The following is a 15,231-nucleotide window of genomic DNA, read 5'->3' on the forward strand; positions in this document are numbered from 1 at the left end:
ACTTAAGACCCTTACATACTAGAGGTCCTTACATACTAGAGACCCTTACATTCAAGAGACCCTTACATACTAGAGAGCGTTACATTCTAGACCCTTGTACAAAACCTAGAGTTCCTTACATACTGGAGACCCTGTATGCTAGAGACCCTTACATACCATAGACCCTTTCATATAAGAGTTCCTTACATACTAGAGACCCTAACATGCTAGAGACCCTTACTTTCTCTAGACCCTTATATGCTAGAGACCCTTACATTCTGTAGACCCTTACATACTAAAACCCTGAAATACTAGAGATCTTTACATTCTAGAAACTCTTACATACTAAAGGAGAACCTTACATTCAAGAGACCCTTACATTCTAGAGACGCGTACATAAGAGTGACCCTGACATATTAGAGATCCTTACATTCTGTAGACCCTTACATACTACGAGACCCTTAAATACTAGAGATCCTTACATTCTAGAGACCCTAAAATACTAGAGATCCTTACATTCTAGACTACTGACAATTAATTGAATGTACAATTTTATGTCGAATTAACTATATGTTATATTATGTTACATTATAGAGACTCTAACATATTAGAAACCCTTACATTCTAGAGAATCTTCTACATACCTTTACATACTAGAGACACTTGCATACTAGAGACCCTTACATTCTAGGTACCCTTACATTCTAGAGACCCTTCGGTCTAGATATCATTATATACTAGAGATCCTTACATTCTCGAGACCTTCACATACTGGAGACACTTACATTCTAGATACCCTTACATTCTGTAGACTCATACACTCTAGAGATCCTTATATGCTAGAGTTCTTTATATACTAGAAACCAATACATTCTAGAGACCCTTACATTCTAGAGACCCATGCATTCTAGAGACCCATATTCTAGAGACCAATACATTCTAGAGATCCAAACATTCTAGAGACCCATACATTCTAGAGACCAATACATTCTAGCTAGAGACCCATACATTCTAGAGACCCATATTCTACAGATCAACACATTCTAGAGATTATTATTAAATACCATATTTATATAGCACTCTTTTCATATAAAAATACGTTCAAAAGTGCTTTACATAAAAAAATTAATATAATGTTCAATAAAAATGGTAATTGAACTATCATAGGAAGAATTTAAAATTACATTACGGTAGTAAGATATCTAGCATTTTAAATTTAAGGTAAGCAGATCAAAACATGAAACAAAAAACAATATCGTAAAAACATAAACTGACCTGTTAAAGACACAGATTAGAGCAGAATAGAACAGAAGTTATCTTACATTTTGAACAGACAGAATTAACCAGTATGATGCCTGTAAATGCATCACGGCATGCAAACCGTCCCGACGATTGGGTCAATCCCCATCCAAACGGTCCGGAGAACATCCATGATACATCTCACAGAAAAAAACACTATCTATATTTTTCTGTCACACTAGAGTTCTTGATTAGAATTGATTGGTAATTAGTGAGATTAGTTCTTAAAGAATTGTATGAAATAATGCGTCTTAAGCGTTCTTTGGAAACTTTGCAAGGTCTTGCTCTGATATAAAAAATTCGATTTTTTGATATCAGGAATTCCTTTTCTGATATCAAGAAATGCTGTCCATTTTTTATATCCAAAAAAGAATTTTTGATATCAGGAAATGAATTTTTGATATCAGTAAATCGTGTTATTTCTTGTTATCAATAAATCGAATTCTTGATATCAATAAATGATTTTCTGATATAAAAAAATTGACTTCTTGATATCAAGAAATCGATTTTTTGATATCAAGAAATCAAGCCTAATTTTTGATATCAAAAACTGGGCACTTCCCGATCTAAATATAAATCGATTGAACAGGATCATACAGATTTGTATAATCCCCGCTTTTGAACGCCTAGACTGTCTTGACATGATGATTATTACTTCATCATGTGCATTTCCCAATATATTCGGTACAAATTATAATCTTTCTTGTGGATAAAACAGTTTGTTAAGTACATTTACTAGTTTGTCCGGTTCATTTCTTAGTTTGTGTTGTGCATTCACCAGTTTGTGCTGTACAATTGATAGTTCGTCATGTGCATTTTCCAATATATTCGATGCAAATTATAATTTGTCTTGTAGATTAAACAATTTGTTATGTACATTTACTAGTTTGTCCGGTAAGTTTCTTAGTTTCTGTTGTGCATTCACTAGTTTGTGCTGTCCAATAGATAGTTCGTCATGTGTTTTTCTTAATATGTTCGGTACTAATCATATTTTGTTGTGTAGATAAAACAGTTTGTTATTTACATTAACTAGTTTGTCCGGTACATTTCTTAGTTTGTGTTGTGCATTTACTAGTTTGTGCTGTCCAATTAATAGTCCGTTATGTGCTTTTCCCAATATTTTCGGTACAAATCATAACTTGTCTTGTAGATAAAGCAGTTTGTTATGTTTTAATAAACAGATATGTATTAATTATCTTTTCAAAAGTTTCCGAAAATAGATAATTGCCGAAAAGAACTTATTTAACATAAGTACAAGTAGTATATTTGTTGTATGTATGAGAATCCACTTGTAAAGACAAAAATTGTAAGGGTACACGTTGTGTAATTTTACATGAAATCGGATATTTTTAAGCAATCAATTGGACAGCACAAACTGGCGAATACACAACACAAATTAAGAAATGTACCGGACAAACAAGTAAATGTACATAACAAACTGTTTTATCTACATAACAAAATATGATTTGTACCGAACGTATTGGGAAAAGAACATAACGATCTATTAATTGGACAGCACAAACTAATGTATGGACATCAAAAACTAATAAATGAACCGGACAAACTAGCAACTGTACATAACAAACAGTTTTGTCTACAAGACAAATTATAATTTCTACAAATATATTGGAAAATGGACACGACGAACTATTAATTGTACTGCACAAACTAGTAAATGCACAACATAAACTAAGAAATGTACCGGACAAACTAGTAAATCTACATAACAAACTGCTTTATTTACAAGAAAAATTATGATTTGTACCGAATATCTTGGAAAAAGCACATGACAAACTGATAATCATTATGTCAAGACAGACTAGGCGTTCCATACCCCGCACTGAATGAATTAATTAGGGGTTATCCCTAATAGCATGTCTATTTTTAGAATAGCGGGAATTTTTGATATCAAGAAATACTGGTCATTTTTTGATATCAAGAAATCGAATATTTGATATCAAAAATGATTTCTTGATATCCAGAAATCGAATTCTTGATATCAAAAAATAGTCCGTATTTCTAGATATCAAGAATTCGATTTCCTGATATCAAAAAATATAACTAGTTTTTTGATATCAAGAAATGATTTTCTGATATCAAGAAATCGTTTTTTTTATATCAAAAAATCATTTCCTGATATCAAAAATTCAACTTTTTTATATAAAAATAATAGACAGCATTTCTTAATATCAAAAAATGATTTCTTGATATCAAAAAATAATTCTTGATATCAAGAAATCGAATTTTTGATATCAAGAAATCATTTCTTGATATCAAAAAATGCCTAGAAAATAGTAAAACGGCGCCATATGCCCCTAGCAATGTTCGTACCCGCTTCTTCCCTTGGTTACTGTCCTTTTAGAACTCAGCGTCGTTTCAGTTTTTGTAGATAACCGTGAATGTTTAAGAATCGCGTGTAACTTGTGCGATTGTTTGTTTTTAGGAATCATATTTATGATTTTGGTAAGTATCAGCCGGTATGTTTTTGTCTTATTTTTCGAATAATTTATATAAACAGCTTGATAGCTTGACACTACGTTTGTACTCATCCGTACTCCAAATGTATCCGTACTCAAAACAATTAATGTAAAGTCATCATTTTTGAAATTGTGTTCCTGTTTACCAAATTTTCAAGTTATTTAAACAGTTATTGCTATTTTCATTTTTGAAATATCGACAGATTAAAAGATCTTTTAAAAACCTTCAGTATGTGCTTTTGGTAATGTTACTGATTTCTGGGCCTTGGTTATGGATATTTAAAACATGTTTACCGTTTCTAAGAACAACAGAATGGTAAATAACATATGAAAACATTACATTTAGTCGTCGTGTAATGTTTTTTTATGCAAGAATAGCGCTAATAAACGTTTGTTCTGTAGAAGCCGTTTGGATACGTTTGTGAACGTTAATACACGTATCCCAACATAATGATGTTGTATTGACGCCACGTCGACGTTATATTTAGCACCATGTACGCATCGAGAAGGAGCGCTTTCTAATTCGATCAAATATTGTATTTAAAACATGTTTAAAACGAAATGTCACATAGCATAACTGTCTTAAATACTTTACCCACAAACGGAGTTGGTTACTGGCTGTGCAGAATAATTCGCCATCATCTGTGTCCTGATGGAACTATTCTACTGTAAGACGTATTACCATTTCTGGCCCTGGCTTGTATAAACAAGGGAGCTTGACGACCTACTGGGTGGTGTCATACATGCGCCAGTAAACAGTTCTGTCATAATTTATCTAATTTTACAATAAAATTAATACGCTCGACATATAACCGCCTATCGTGTATAAATAGTGTTCAAACACGGTTTCGCTATGAAAAGAAAATTAGTCTTCAAATATTTGCAGAGATTCTGAATAGTTATAACAGAACAGTTAAGAGTAATAGAATAACGTCTTCTAAAATGCTATTTTACCTGTAAGGAATACATGGAACAGCTTTTGTCACACTATAACGATAAGAAAATGAATAAACAACGACAAATCATCATAAGAAGCGTAAACGTTATACGAATGTACCAAGTTTTTATTTGAGTATTGAGTTTATATACGTTTATAAACTTTTCTTCTTCTATAGATGTGCTTCTTTAATTTTATAGGCGTGTTTTTAACTTGTAGGGGTGTCCGTTTAGGTGGTGTTCTATGTCTGTCTGTTGGCTACTATATGGGTGACTGCATACTTTGATTGTGGCTTTCTCTTCGGACGTTTGCCCTAGTGTCTTTTTATTTGATGCGCATGTTATTGATAGTGTTAATACATGTACTTTACATCATATACATATGTTTGATCTAAATGAATTTATTGTTTGTCTCATGTTCTGGGGCGTTGTGTATGAAAATATATGAAACCTCCGTGGTCGAATGGTTAAGGTCTTACCTTTGCATCACTTGCCCCTCATCGATTTGGGTTCGACCCTCACTGGGAGCGTTTAATTATTCATTTGAGAAAGCCATCCAGCTGCCTTACGGAAGGTCGGTGGTTTTACCCAGGATCCCGCTCGTGATGAAATAATGCACGGAGGGGCACCTTGGGTCAACCTCAACCAGCAAAGCATGATTTATAACGTTAAACCCGACAAAACAAAAAATATATCCCTGCTACATAAATGACATTTTGATTTACTTGTTTATAAAATTTCTATATAAAGAAATAAATGTTTGTAAACGTATTATTGTCATTTGGTTTTAAAAAACGCCTCGGCAGCCAGTGGTATAGCCGCGTCCTATCAAAGACAAAAAAATAATAGTACTGGTGTTCTTCGTTTAGAGCTCAGCTCAAGGTTCCAGGCCTGGTCTGTCCTGTGTCAGTATGTGTCTGGGTGAGGTATCATCCCAAGTGTCTACGGCCTGATATTCCAGTGAGGCTACACTATAAAGCTGAGAATTGTACTCAGTGCTACAACTTGAGCAGGCATGGACATTTAGAAGACGTAAAATTGTTGAAAAAAAAACAACAACAAAAAACACACACACGAAAAGCTGAATCCGAAGACATTCCAACAGTTACAAAGGGTAAAAAGAACCGGGCGAAAAATGTATAAACATGTTGATAGAAGATACAACGAGATGACTAGAACTTGAACAAAGAAGAATGGCTAAATAATGGACAGGCTACATGTTAAACGGAAGTACTCTGAAATTCGGAGCGGGGCGACCAATTTTAAGTTCTGAGGATAGTTCAAGTGGTTTGGCATTATATAAGTTTTAGCTTGACCATTAGAAGTATAGGCAGAGCTACTGCACTCGTTCATTCGTCGGCGTCCGCGTCCGAGTTGGCTTCCAATTCTGTTAATTTTTCGTATGTTAGCTTTGTAACCTCACAAACTACTTTTGGGAGTGGATTAAACTTTTGAAAACTTCACACACTTTTTCACTATGAAGGAATGGCTCGCAGGTGCACATGTTCCATAACTCTGTTGTTGTTTTGCTCTTGTTTTATAAGTTATGCACTCTTTTCAACTTCGCAAATTTCGGTTATATCTTTGTATGAAAAATGTTATCTCAGTGCCCATTCATGGAAATGGATTGAAACTTCACACATTTGTCCATTGTCATGATATTACATGCATTGTACAGGTTCTGCATTTTTACAAAGTTATGCCCCATTTTCGACATAAGTATTGTATAGGGGCTCTCCTCTTAAGTCTGTAATCCTGTTTATTCATGCATTTTTAATAAAAAATTTCAGGATAATTATATGATGAAGCTACCAGTAGAAAAAAATCCAGTTTGTCGAGATTCATTTCATAATATAGATACACGTTCGAAATATACTCTTAAATGTAACGTGGTAGGTTCATGAGGCTAGGGATTTACCAGCGTATACGATGCAGTTAATAGGTTATGTTCGAAATATCAGACAATTCTTTGATAACTCAATTGTACCTTTAGACTAAAATCGAATAAGGAATGGCCTAGCACAAATGGTCTCGCTTTTTCGTGTATCTAAAGGAAAAGGCAATGCTGTTTTTATGATAATTCCGTCTGCTAGGGTTTCTAAATCATTTAAAGAGGTGAAAGAATTTTCAAAGTCGGCTTAAAATGAGAAAGTTAAGAGCATTTTAATATTTGATAAAAATGGCGACCATTTTGTTTCAATGGCAACAAAAACAAAATGGTGGATTTATTCAGTTTTTAGATACATATCTGAACTGTATTTAATTATTTCTGTAAAATAAGTTCTCTACTTTTTCCAGCTATAACGAAAGAAATTACTATGTTTTGCGGCTTACATTCAAGAAACATATGAAATTAACCAGGAGCGTGTAAATGACGTCATATACACACTAAAATGGCTGCATTTAATATCTGCCATTTTCCTAAATTTCAAAACTGACATATCTTTTTTCAATAGTGGTCCGATTTTGAAAATTCTTTCAGCGTTATGAAAGGCTCGAGAATGGCTTTCGTAAAAAAAAATTAACTTACTGTCAGGGTTTCCTATATCCCTTTAAGCAAAAACTAGTACTTTTATAATGAGATTATTTTGGCAAATCCTGAGGCGATATAGTTTAATTAACAGTTTGGTCGTAGAACGTAATGACACTTTGCTTCTGTTGTGGATGGGCCGGTGGTCTAGTGGTAACACGCTTGACTACCAATCCAGAGGTCCGGGGTTCGAATCCCGGTCCAGGAACTGGAAATTTCTGAGATACTTGAGTGTCTCCCACCTGACTAAGAGGCCTGTACTGGTTCTTCCCAGGAAAGACGGCTTCGCGTGTATTGGTGCTATACATCGGGCACGTTAAAGAACCAGACTGTCTATTCGCAAAGAGCTAGGCTAAGTTAGCCGGACAGGCCTGTATCTCTCTTTGTTCTCTCTGTCTGTTCTGGGGGCTTTATCTCACTCTGTCCCTCTGGTCAGATCGCTCTGTGTCTGTACTAGCAGAGGATGAATTTCGCGTCCTGTGTGGCTGCGTTTGCTATATGTAAAGCGCCTTTGCACGTGTTTATCATGAAAAGGGTGCTATATAAATCTGGTATAATAATAATAATAATAATAATAAATAATGATAATAATAATCTGACAATGACAATTTTGTTGATACTTACATACTTCGAGTTTATAGCTCAAGCTTGCCAAGGCATTTATACCAGTGGCAAGTCAGCAATATTTCTTAATACTTCAGTTTCTTTCATTGTGCCATACATGTATATGCTGTTATAGGCTGATCACTACCAAATAGAATGTAAGCCTACGCAGGTCTATCACAAGTAGTCCAATATAAATAGTACTGATCTTTTTTCCTTTCCTAGTGCATTTTCTCGGCAGCAACGTGCTTACTTTTACCCTACCGCGTTTCAGTATGTATCACTTTACATTCTATTGAAATCGACATGTTCCTATCGCATGCTAGGTAAAAATGGCGGCGTAAGAATTTAATGATCAGTAAAGAGAAATTGAAAGAAGCGAAAAGTAGTAAATTCAGCGGGTTGTATTTAACGAACTGTAGTTTTCTTATATAAAAGTTAACACCCCCTTTTCTTCCTGTTTTTCTAAAGTAGCGATCTAGTTCTTTATGGGAATATAAGTCTCTGAAAATCTGATATGCTAGAAAATGTCGAAAAACCGTTATGATGTGAGTAGATTTTATATGAAATAAAGAACAGCTGGATTTAGTGGTGTTCAGCCTTATAAGGAGTTCCGCCCTTTTCTGTAAACTCAGGTAAAGCTGGGGGTATGAGGTGTCATATTAGGGACTGGATATGGACAGCTGCAGGTGTTAGGTAACTACTGTTAAAACAAGATAAATGATAACACCACTTACACGTGATATCGTGAAGTGTTTGTACTAACCATATCATACTCCCGGAGAATTTCAGTCATTGTTTTGATAAATTCATAACAACATAAACATTAATACAAGCAAATATATAACATTTATTACAGCAACGCACATGATTAAGAAAACATTAATGATATCCTTAATATTCAGTATCAAGATCCGTATTAATTGCTATATATACATAAAACAACCAGCCAATATATGGATCTTCGATAAAATAATGATTCGCTGATACATTTTACCCCTTACGATTATAACATAAGATATTCCACTTCTGTTCCATCATATACGAATTACTCCAGACTGTCAGTGCCAAACAGTAATAAAAATGTACTGAATTATATACTGGGCCGTAAACACGTTTTTGATCTCTACGAGCGAATTAGCTCAAGTTAAGCAGTGACGTTATACAAGTATGGCATAAAGTATGACGTCTGATGTAACGTCATACACAAGTTAAGAACGTATGCCTATACAAAATCTCTGATAATTATGTTCATGATTTTTTTTCCAGCTGTTAGAGTACTAGTTTATAGATCTAAATACTTCTGAGAATTCTGTTAAAAAGAAACAAATATCTGAATGTTCCGTTGGTGATGCAACACTTATGACCCATGGGGGTAAATTGTACCAGCATATGGTCAGAATAACGTATTTTGCGTCGTTAGAATCGAAATAATAAACATGTTCCAATAATTTATATGTTAATGAAATATAGGAACATATTTATTATGCCTTTAACATTTGAATATCAAATAGAGATGTGTGTAATATGATAAAAACTAACTTCATTATTTATCACAGATGTCAAATGAAAGAACGCATTACTGGTTTGCGATGCTTACATTCCATACACGATTTTAAGAGATCTATCAGTACTACACATACACTACACTTGGCTAAATATCTGATATACATATTAATCATTAGAATTCTCGTTTTGTGAGTGAGACTGCAAAATTAACACTTGCAGACTTAAGAATGTACGAACGCGTTTTTTCCCTCAGAATATCCACCATTTTGAAAATAAATGCTAATTCATCAAAGTATGGCTAATAATGTACCACTGAACATAACAGATTCTACTTGTTGCGAAAAAACAATTCACACTTACATCTGCCTTAATCTGATGTAGATCTACCGTGTACAACTGGGTAGGTATTAGTAAAATTCAATATCTATTTTAATAGATCAGGTTTTGTTCTAACATTTTTCTGAGTGTTATATAATGATAAGCTACAACTGAAATAAAAGTTTTCAACATAGCAATTGTTTTTAAAGTGTTTTTTTCTAAATATATCTCTTAGATGCATGGTAATCCCAACTTTTTCTTTCTTTCCACTTTGATGCATTTTGTGTGTCGTTAAAACAGCAAAAGATTTTTAAAATCTTAACAACAGATATATTTACGTTTTTTTCCATTGAAAAAAGGTGGATTGGGTAATTATGTCAACATGTAAAAGTGAAAGAGATGTGTTTGTTACATTTATGCTAGCATTGTATTCATAGTCACCTGTAAGAGCTGAAATCTCTATAACATTAAGTGGGATATTATGTTTTATAAAGTACGCCCATTTTTTTTTTATTTAGTTTCAGAAATGCTTAGTGGAAGAAAAAACTGCCATTTTAAATAAAAAAAAGAGTGCGGTGACCCGTACTTTACTGCTCTTATATGTCTTAGATACTAATGTTCTTCTACCTCACACAGTTTGAATAAAAGTCTATCTGCATAAAAATATTTGATCCTACATCCTTAAATTATATTTCTGATAAGAGTTTTCGTTCATTGTATGTGAACTGTATGCCTATTGTATGATGCTGAAGATAGAAAATCAGTTATTATTGACGAAAAACAAATATTACCGAGTTATTTTAGTGGAGCATTTTGAAAAGTAACATTTCCAAATTATCTCCCTTACATAATTGTGTCTACGTTTTGAATTTCAGTCACTTGATGTACATGAAAACCGATATATAAATTTAATGGGTTTTATTTTTATATCAAACCTAAATCTTTGCTAAAACGAACTCAAAAAAGTTGTCATAAAACGATTATTTAGCATTTAATTTAAAACAAAAAATGAAAATAGTCAATGAAAACCGTCTAAAACTACTGAAAAAAGACGTTTGAAGAATCTTCTCTTAATAAACTTATCCGTGTATTTTGAACGCCGAATATTGCAATGTCTATTTTCATTGAGTATTTGTGATGCATCGGCAAGCTCCATACGAATTACTCTATCATCATATGTTGGCGTAGTTTGTGTGCGGTGGTTTTCTTCTCAAGTCTGTAATTCTGTTAATATCACACATTATTCAGTCACCTTTTCTTCAATATATATGTTGAAGCTATCAGCTATCAGCTATTGAGATCCCTTTCATATCAAATATGTTGCTCAGTGTATACGGTACGGGTTTAAAGGTTGTATTTAGAATATAGGCATATACGTTTGAGCACTGAAAACGTATTCAAAATACAATAGTAATAATTTTCTTCTACATGAATGAAACCTGGTGAATTTCTATACAGACTTTTTTGTTAGCTATCCTGTATTGTGTCCATACATCATTTTACACAATTTGTTTCAAATTTGAATTCAATGAAAAAGTAGATAAAATGTATTAAATATAATCTCTTTGGTATTTTGAAATGTACCACTTTTGACTAAAAACGAATTAGGATCTGCTCAGCACTCATTTTTAATATCTTTTTTTTTGTACTTTCAAGCAAAAAGAATTACTTTTAAAAAGCCACTCTTAAGGCAATTCCTAACTCAATATTTCGTAGTGGAACCTAGTGACAATTTATGATAACTGGAGACAACTCACAATACATGTTTCATGATCTCTAAATCAGAAATGACGCTATATATTACACGTGATTTGAGGCAGATTAACGTATTGATTCTTTCATATCTCCAGTTTTTACACATTTCATATATTTTGTGAATATATGATTATTGAATGTAATTAAATTAAAGCTCCAGATTTTCAAAGCATTTATACCAGTGGCAAGTCAGCTTAATACTTCAGTTTTTGCGGAGGACTTTAATTAATTGTGTCATATGGAGTTTCGTCCTTTTCTGAATACTCCGGCAAAGCTGGGGGGTCATATGGGGGAGGCGGACTGTTGCATTCAACATGGACTTCTGTAGGTGTTAGGTAACCACTGTGAGCAGAAGGCATTCTAACTTGATATAATCGTACATCAGGCGTGTGACAAACGTCACTCCCTCTCATGAAGTCATCATCATTACCGTTTGACAATGACGTGATGCTGCGTGGAATTCTAGTGTCCGGAGTCCTCGTGTACACCCTGGAACACCTAGAGTGAGCAGGCTCCATTCTTAAGTTTGTGTCCGATCCATTCACTCTTGATTTTGGTCTGTGAAAATTGCAAGCGAGTCTTGTTAACTCACCTCATCCAAAATGTTATTTCCGACTGATCAAAGTGCTCTTATTATGACTTCTTTTAAAACAATATATTTACATTTTGTACAAAGTAATGAACTTAGCAGAAAGGTTTGTAGGAATTGTTGTTTAACAATTTGATAATTATGACTTTTTTACTAAACAATGTCAAAGGTGTGGACGAAATACCTGAATATCTTGTACCAGACGACAGCAAGTGCGGCCAGAGCCACAAGAAGGGCTACCATCGATATAACAATCGCTACATACACTGTGCTCTTGTCTACAAAAACGTAAATAAGTCCTTTGAAAGATGAATAGTATTTTTGTGTGGGCTTTCGAGTTATCACATCCATTTTTTAGTATTATAACAAATGCTTCGGAGTAATTTTATATCTTGTTTTACTAGATAATGTTTTCAATATTTAGGATGTAATTCAAAAGAAAGATTAGTGTTCACGTTCTTATCCTTTTAATTGTAAAAGACGTACAATATGAGCTCGAGTATCATGATATATGCAGACTTCTTTACCTGGAAATTAATTCAAGGGTAATGTGGACGACAAATAAACAAGATACCAGTAATATTCACGAGTCATCTACAGCCAAATAACTAGAATACACTTACCTTGGTCGTCATGCTTATCGCCAGGCTTCTCACTTGTACTGGTTGCAGTCGTTTCTGTAAATTCATATATTAGTTTGTCATCGTCTGCTATCTTACAGTATGGTAAAATATGGTATGGTAATATACCTATTTCCACAGCAGTATTGTTTTTTTTTCTTTTTTCTTTTTTTTAAAAAAAATATTGTGTTTCTGTCACATGTTAACAGTAAGAATTTGCAATACAAGCATTTCAAAACTCTCACTATGCATTTCACCAAGAGCTTTGTTATCTATATCTATCGTGTTTTATTGAAGAATAAACATCGGAACACATAAAGAAATTCTAGCAAACCTATTCGACAATATTTTGAAATATGCAAAGTGTTTGCTTTTCTAGGTTCATACATGCATAAAACATGGATAAAATGCTGATTTCAATCATTGTTTCTTTGTGTGGACAAGTAAAGCTGATTTAACCTACTTGCGAAGAGGATGGGGTGAAATAGGTTCCTGTAAGTCGTTCAATTGGTTTGAAATTTCCTATTATTTCTAATTTGAAGGATAGTTGGGGTTGGTTATAACTCTGTTACTGGCTCCCAATTCTAATTAAGTAGAAGAAGATTGAATAATTGCCAAACAATTGACCCGTGTGCGAGTGTGTTTAATTTGGAAACATTAAACAAACAATCTGACTAAAGCTGTCGATCCTCCTAAAAATTAGATCTGACGACAGCTCTTCCTGTATAATCGGATTTCCAATATTGCTATTTTTATTTCCACCAATCTTTTTTTATTTGAACCAATCAGACGACTCTTTTCATCAAGAGTTTTGACTCAGATTTTGGCTAAAAAATTAATTTTTTTTAGAATTAAAAAGTTTCATTGTATTATGAACATACATGAGATTTTGTTTCTAAGTTATCTTTAAAAAATTGAAATCAAGACAAAATCACGCACGAGTTGGGAATCAAACCCAGGCCGCTACGGCAATAAACATTTTCTTGCCGTCTTGACCAATGCACCACAGAGGAACACATACATATCGGTGATTAAGTATAAAGCTTTATAATTGAGGCAGTTTACCTCTGGTACCCATTACAAACGCTTTTCAAGTCTGAAGGGGAAAAAAATAAGAAAAACAACTAATTCTCAAGTGTTTCTATAAACTTTCTTTTTAGAATTATAAACCTGTAGATCTACACGATAATCACATAATCGAAAACTGGAATACCAGGTTAAATACAGATTTTTTAAAACTTCTACTATCACTTTATTTAAAAGTTTTGAAAACAAGGCTCTGACTGGTCAACGTGAGTCATAGATCTAATGCATAGCGTTAATTGAAGATGATTCTAATCAGACTAATTAAACCAATAAACGTTATTTCCAAATACATGTATTTAAAACGTGACGTCAATGTCACAACCGTATATACATTTGCAAATTAAATTTTGCTGTTTATTCTATGTTCACTTTATACCTATATAAGAATTGATAGACTCAATCAAACTAAATGTAAGACTTGTTGTACCCCACTTCATAGTTTACCTGACATTGTCATATTTACCTGTACATTGAGAAATATCTGATGAACCTATCGTGCTTGTTGTCAAACCATTCAGACATTGTAAACAAGATATTTGTCCCGTGTTTGACCGATATGTCCCCTTCTCACAAAAGTTGCACACTCCATTAGCTGAGTACGTACCAGACGGACATCTAACTGTGAAAAGAAAATAGTGTTTGTTATCTGAAACATAGACATTTGTTAAAAGAACGCGTTTTAACGATTTGTTTGGACATGAACATTTAACAGAAAGAAAGTAATTAAAGTGTTAATCTGGAACAAAGACATTTGACAGAAAGAATGATTTTACATGGTTTATCTGGAACACTGACATTTAACAGAAAGAAAGTAATTAAATGGTTTATCTAGAACATTGACAAAGTGGTTTATCTGGAATATAAATAAAGTAATCAGATGGTTTATCTAGAACATACACATTTAACAGAAAGAAGATAATTAAGTTGTTTATCTAGAACATTTACATTTAACAGAAAGAAAGTAATTAAATGGTTTATCTTGAACACAGACAATTAACAGAAAGAAAGTAATTAAATGGTTTATCTGGAACATAAACATTTAACAAAAAGAAAGTAATAAAATGTTTTACCTTGAACATACACATTTAACTCAAAGAAATAAATTAAATGGTCAATGTGTGGAATATAAACATTTAACAAAAGGTAGTATTTAAAGGTTTATCTGGAACACAGACATTTGACAGAAGGAAGATAATTAAATGTCAAGAATTAATGTTGTACAGGAAGTGCTCATTATATAATTAACAGAAATGTACTGATTCCCGACATAAATAATATTTCTTACCACAAACACCATCCAAAGCAACAAATCCACTGTTACATGTTACTCCTGGACCAAACGTTAGACTGTTGACGTCAGACGTGTATGTCAATCCGTCAACGTTGACGTCAAATATCCCATTAGTGTGATTCTTTATATGCTGGGCGGTTGATTCAAGGTATGTTATTGCGTCAATTAGTTCTTGCAGGGCATCATTTGCTGTGAGTAAAATTAATGACAAATCAGTACTTTAGGCTAAAAATATTTAA

At 33.3% G+C, this 15,231-nt stretch overlaps 1 protein-coding gene across 3 annotated transcripts in view; it reads right to left on the reverse strand.

Moving 5' to 3' along the window:
- Window positions 1-8,654: 8,654 nt before the first annotated feature.
- Window positions 8,655-15,231, reverse strand: part of LOC123554649 (sushi, von Willebrand factor type A, EGF and pentraxin domain-containing protein 1-like) — a 55,158-nt gene continuing 48,581 nt past the window's right edge. For all 3 annotated transcript variants that reach the window (XM_045344922.2, XM_045344913.2, XM_045344929.2), the window contains 5 exons: window positions 14,987-15,181; window positions 14,165-14,320; window positions 12,619-12,672; window positions 12,180-12,273; window positions 8,655-11,964 (listed from right to left, as the gene is read on the reverse strand). In XM_045344922.2, coding sequence (XP_045200857.2) covers window positions 11,628-11,964; window positions 12,180-12,273; window positions 12,619-12,672; window positions 14,165-14,320; window positions 14,987-15,181 — 836 coding nt within the window. In that variant the 3' untranslated portion in view covers window positions 8,655-11,627. The remainder of the gene's footprint in view (window positions 11,965-12,179; window positions 12,274-12,618; window positions 12,673-14,164; window positions 14,321-14,986; window positions 15,182-15,231) is intronic.

The sequence above is a fragment of the Mercenaria mercenaria genome, chromosome 15, assembly GCF_021730395.1.
Source record: "Mercenaria mercenaria strain notata chromosome 15, MADL_Memer_1, whole genome shotgun sequence".
NCBI lineage: Eukaryota > Metazoa > Mollusca > Bivalvia > Venerida > Veneridae > Mercenaria > Mercenaria mercenaria.